The sequence below is a fragment of the Rhinolophus ferrumequinum genome, chromosome 2 (genome assembly GCF_004115265.2).
Source record: "Rhinolophus ferrumequinum isolate MPI-CBG mRhiFer1 chromosome 2, mRhiFer1_v1.p, whole genome shotgun sequence".
In the NCBI taxonomy this organism is placed as follows: domain Eukaryota; kingdom Metazoa; phylum Chordata; class Mammalia; order Chiroptera; family Rhinolophidae; genus Rhinolophus; species Rhinolophus ferrumequinum.
This window is the reverse complement of record NC_046285.1, coordinates 24,591,021-24,597,020: the sequence shown is the minus strand read 5'-3', so window position 1 is coordinate 24,597,020 and position 6,000 is coordinate 24,591,021. Positions and strand designations below refer to the sequence as shown.

The window sequence follows — 6,000 nt, the reverse complement described above, 5'->3', positions numbered from 1 at the left end:
CTCATTTCTACCTACCCTATCACTATTTCAATATGTATGTCCACTCACAAAAAGCAGAGGTAATATGTGAAAAAAACCAAACCAAAGTGCTCCAAGGTGATGGAATTTGACACATTCACTTTTTTCTCAAAACATTTTTTTTGCTGCATTTTTTTATACACCATACATGCAAGTACAAAATAAAAATGTTGATGATCAAAACTATTCCATTTGCTTCCATCATCTCTGTTCTTTGCAGTCTTCCTAGAGTCCTCCCTGGCTTCTAGGTTTCCGTTAAGTTCTCATCCCCAACGTCGATCTCTCACGAATTTTCCTTGTAGTAGGGATACCCTTTCCTCTGTGTCCTCAAAGTTCGCTTGGCCACTCAGCCTCCCACCCTCGCTGGCTGGGGCTTTTTTACTGCGACTAGTCGTTTCCCCTTCCCGCTGGGAAACTTCACATTCCGGAGCCTTGGAACGAAACGCTGGAGTTCGGGAAAGGGCGAGGAAGGGTGTCTCTAGTGTTTACTAGGCCTCCAACACTCTCCCTGAGCCCTGCCCCCAGCTCCGAAAAGCTTCCTGGAAATGTCCTCTCTATCACTTCCCCTCACGGGCTGGGGGCTGGGAGCGGGCGGTCCCCTCCGCCCCCGGCTCCCGCTGTTGCCGGGAGCGCTGGCTGGCTGGCGCTCTGCACCGCAGACCTCAGAGAGCCGCGCCTGGGCTCACAGCTCCATCGCACGCCGAGCGCTCGAGTCCCCACCACGACGTGCCACGGTCCCCGCCCCGCGCCTTTGCCGACCTGGCCATGAGGGTCCCGGGTGGGCGCTGCGGGGCGCTGCTGGCGTGCCTCGCCGTAGTGTTATCCGTCTCAGAGGCAAACTGTGAGTAATCAATAGCGTCTTCTCCTCCCAGCAATGCCAACTGAGCTTACCAGCCTTGTTGATAGAATTTTCTTTTCTGGGGCTGCAGCCTCGCAGAAAGTTTCCGGCAAGTCTGGACAATCAGACGGCTGATGGAAGCAGCCGTGGATCTAGCGGGCAGTGTAATGGTGGGGCAGGGGCAGTATTTGTGCCCTGTCTAGGAATCATGTGTTGCCTACAGGACAGAATCAAGAACCTGGGTAACACTGAATATCAGTGAAGGAATTAGAGCGCCTATCCATTCGACCCCAACAGCTGAACTTCCCAGTTAGAAGACGTGGATGAACGCATTCCAGTACAAAAGTAGGGAGGAAAAGGCAACCCGCTTTGCCTTCCCTTTGTACAGGCGCCTGTCCAACCAGCACCCCCTGCTGCAACCTACCACCGTTTTGCAATTGCTGAACTTTGAGCTTGGTTTACTTATCTCAACATTGACAAACTAATTGTTTTAGGATGATTACAGATTTGCCTACCAGTAAGCAGATGTCATTTTCTGACCTTGAAATCAAAAGGACTGTTTAATATGGTATTTCCCAGGTCATTTTGTCCTGAGGCTCTTTGACACTGAGTGCCACGGATCTGTGGTTGGGGCATGAGCTTTTTGTCTTTATCTTTGTTATTTCCAGTTCTTTATGTTCCTACGCAGGCCTGGATTCAAGAAACAATATTGAGTTTTCTCTGAAAAACAGGAGGAGTGTCAAGGCATTTAGAAGATTTTAGTTGTCAGTTAATACGTCTGTTTTCTAAAGCTTAAGTATGTTCATTGGTTAAAAATGCTGACTTGTGCTATGTTTTATTCTCAGGAAATGGCCTGGGAGAGATAAACTCTGAATTACAAATAACTTTTAGGCTTTCTAAAGCTCCATGGTAAATTTTTCAGAGAAGGTAATTTAAGGAGAATTAAATAGAAATTTACTAACATTCCACTAGTTCCTATTTATTACTGATCCGGATGAATGAGGTATTTTAAAATTCTAATTTAGAAGCTAAACTATTATTTGTTGATTTTAAAGAGCTGCAACAGCAGAACGTGAACATTCAAAATCTTTCATTAAGCCTATATGTAGACCATATGCACTGCATCGTTCTCTATATAGGTCATTAGGACAATCACGTATTTGCTTGTTAACCAGTGTTTTGGGGAGGAGAAACAGTCAGGCGAAAGTGGCTTGTCACCTTTACAGCTTGTCGTCACAGGAATTTGCTAGCCCCTTTGTTTTTATAGAGATTGTTACATTTTCATTGAATCTAGGCAGAGTTAAAAATTGTGTGTGTGTGTGTCTGTGTGTATTAAATGCAGGAGCGAGGGAAGGGGAGAGAGAGAGAGAGAGAGGAAGAAAGGCCATAAGATGCTGAGTGGATTTATTGGAAGGCTACTGAAGGTACGCTGAATAACCAGGCCAAGGGAAGCAAGGGACTTGGATGTTTAGGTGATCTATACAGTGGAAACTCATGTGCTCGCTATATTAGAAGTTCCCACCAAATGACTCAGTTCTAACTGCCTTCTAGTCCTGTGTGTCTCAATTCATGATTGAAATTCCTAGAAAAGAGAGCCTGGTCATTTTGGCTTAGCTTGTTTCTGGAGTCCTGTGATTGACAGCTCACTAGAATCAGGTAGAGTGCAGGACAGCTCCCACAAAGGAATGGATGCTGGGAAGGAAGCAAAAACAAGAGAAGTCTACACATTCTAATTATTGGTTGTACAACATACACACATTCCCTTCTTTCCATAAACACCATTTCCATAAACACCATTGAAAATATTTCAAATATGTGCAGATATTTCTAATATAATGTAAATAAGTGAAGTACAACAGAAATAGTACCAACCCTAATTCTAACCTCCTCAGTAGGTTTTGTCACCACACCCAGAGAGGAAGGCTCAAGCCTATCATTTCCTAGTTCAGTGTCATCAGGTGATGTCCATGCTTCCTCTTGTTCTGTCATGATCCCATGTCAATGGGCTATGCTTTAGGGATGAAATTATCCATTGTAGTGTACCAACGCATCCTATATGCCTAATAATAATAAAAATAATAATGTAAAGCAAGCAAAGAAATAAAGGTACTTGCTTTAGGGCTTGCCTATCTCTCTTGGTTATAAGCTGCAGCTGGTTTTATGGAAGGACTTTGTCCTTCACAACCTTCACAACTCTCTGACAGTTCCTGTGTTGGGTTTTTGTCTGCTCAATGAGATGAACCTACACCGTTATTCAGGAAGAATCGGAGCTTCTATAAACTGGGTGGCTTAAACAGTAGAATTGTTCTGACCTGTGGATGGTTGTATCCTTCTTTTACAATTTTACAATAGTTACTCTGGAGGACAATAACCCTGATTTTTATGTGACAACAACACTATTTTGCCTTATCATTCCAGTATAACCTCTCTTATTATTTTTAAAAACCAAGAGTAAAGCACTTTAAATGGCTTTAAAGCAGCTTCAACTTCTGTTTCGGTGGAGAATATATTAGGGCCCCGAGTGAATCTATTCCCCTCTGGTTTTCCAATTTCTAGATAAGCAGAACCCAGTTGTAAGGAAAGAAAGCTAAAAAATTGAGAATAGGTCTTTGAATTAGGTTCTTAGGGCTGCTGTGACAAAGTACTATAAACTGGGTGGCTTAAACAGTAGAATTTAGTCTCTCACGGTTCTGGAGGCTAGAAATCTGAAGTCAAGGTGTCAGCAGGATTGGTTCCTTTTGAGGGCTGTGAAGGGAGAATCTGTTCCAGGCTTCTCTCCCACCTTCTAGATGCCCAAGATATTCCTTGACTTTTAGAGGCATTCTTCCTATGTCTTCACATCATCTTTGCTCTGTACATGTATGTTTCTGTTCCAAATTTCCCTTTGATGAGGACGCCAGACATATTGGATTAGGATCAACCCGTATGACCTTGTCTTAACTTGATAATCTCCAAAGTCCCTATTTACAAATAGGTCATATTCACCAGTACTGGGAAATTAGGATTTCACTGTTTTTGTAGGAGACGCAGTTCAACCTGTAACAATCACTGAGCCTCAAATCATGACAAGTACTTCTTCCCTTTCTACCTTCATTCCTGATGTGTGTATTTTGGCTTTAGGAAGAAGAGCACCATATATTGGACTTAGCCCTCAATAATTGGTCAGTCCATCATTCCCTAAGGCTAGGTCCTTCCAGGCATTGGAGTACATGAAAAGACCAAGAAAACCATAATCATCCCATTGATTTATTTCCTTAATTGCAGACTTAATTCCTTAGAGGTTATGCTGTGTGGCTTAGCTTAAAGCTAAGTCTACCTACCAACAGTGGTGCCGACAGAAAAATGAAATCCTAATACAGAATAAATCTCTCTGTCTCTCTGAGTACAAATTGCTCTTCCTCCATGATAGAAAAGCCTTAACTAATCAACCATCCACTATGTATCGATTGAACTTTGCAATATGTACAATTTCCAACAGCTGAAGGAGTAGCAATTCTGACTTTTTTTTTTTTTTTTTTTTTTTTTTTTTAGTAGCGAAAGCCTGGTGGACCTTAGTGAGGGAAAGTCAGTGTAGCTCAGTTGACCTGTAGTAGCCATCCTTGCCACCATGGCTGCTTTTTTATTTTATGAGTATTGAATAAACATTGGACTGAATCACACAAAATAACAGCCTGAGGGCCATATATACTCACAGAATTGTGTGTCTGGTCCTCATGGCATTTTAAGAAATTAAAAAATTTCATCTAAAATTTTGGTTTTATAACTTGTGTTAACAAATAAAGGAAGCTCTGGCAACACTCCACATTCCAACATGGTAAGGTTCAGCTACAGCTGATTCAGAGCTGCCTTCTCTAGATAGAAATACTCTCTCCAGTTGGCCACAGTTGCAAGCATCTTCAATTGTCTTTTACCACATTCTCTTCCCTTGTTTATGGTACTATTCTGACAGTTAGAGGCTTTTGAGTTTGTCCTAGAGCCTTGAGAAGAAACATAACTGACCATCCTTAAATTGGTCATTCTGTCCCCTTTTATTAAGAACTTCTCTGGCATGGTGCTATATTGTGAACATTTGCCTGGAACACAAATATTCCCAGCTCTAGGCCGGTTCTTGCCCAGACTTCCTTGTCCCGAGGCCTGAAATATAGCTCTTTACAGTTCGCTGAACATTGGACATACCACTTGCAACAATTCAGAAAGTAATATAGAGTCTCTTTTCAAATAATTTCTCATTCTAGGCAAAGTGGACAATGAAAAATACTGCTTACATGCCTGCCCATTGTGAAGGTTTTGTTTCTCGGGTGCTTCTTAGGACCACCCTTGAAAGAGGCTGTAGTGTGTGTGTTTGTTTGTTTCTGGCTGTTGCAGGTTGGCCTCTGGCTGCAGCAGGTTGGTACGTCACAATATCTAATAATCACTAAACGTTTTTTAATCTCTTTCCTTAGTGCACTTATCCAGTGCAGTTATTTTGCTTTGGAGAAAACTAGGAGAATGTTTACAGTACTGTATAAAGCTTTATAGTATTACCGATATATATATATATATATATATATATATATATATATATATGTACACATATATATCATCTACATATATGGTTCTTTAAGGGCATCTCTCCTCTCTGTTTAAGAGGTTCTGGATCCATCAACTTATTCAAGTTTGGTAATTAAGGAGAAATGGTGATTTATTTGTTTTGTAACTGAAGTACAGTCCCTATTTGCTAACACCAGGGACATTTGGGGTGAAAGACTTCAGTGAAGAATTCTGTGAGTTGTCTTCCTATCCCATTCTTTGTTGTTGTTGTTGTTAATCCTTTCTCCAAGATTTGATCAATATACTCAACCTGACTTTCATTCAGGTGAGTCCAGGCTGCTACCTAAGCTCATCAGCCCCAGATTTCTCCCCTTCCACCTGAGATCTGGAAGTCCATTTCAACTGCAGCCCCTCTACCAGCATTTCCAATATAGGGAGGATAGTCAGTAAAATGCTTTTCAAAAACTTCAGTGATTTCCTCAATAATCTATTTCTATGATAATCATGGAAACATATCCTTTTCTTCTATATTGGGAGGTGGGATGAGTGAGTGAAGAAGTGAATAGGTAGGAATCGCATGAACAATTCAAGCCAGAATGTCTGTCTCCTAGACT

The 6,000-nt window shown here is 41.7% G+C and overlaps 1 protein-coding gene across 1 annotated transcript in view; it reads left to right on the top strand.

Moving 5' to 3' along the window:
• The first annotated feature begins 479 nt into the window (after window positions 1–479).
• Window positions 480–6,000, top strand: part of PROS1 (protein S) — a 68,143-nt gene continuing 62,622 nt past the window's right edge. Inside the window, exon 1 of the mRNA XM_033135377.1 lies at window positions 480–859. Coding sequence (XP_032991268.1) covers window positions 784–859 — 76 coding nt within the window. The 5' untranslated portion in view covers window positions 480–783. The remainder of the gene's footprint in view (window positions 860–6,000) is intronic.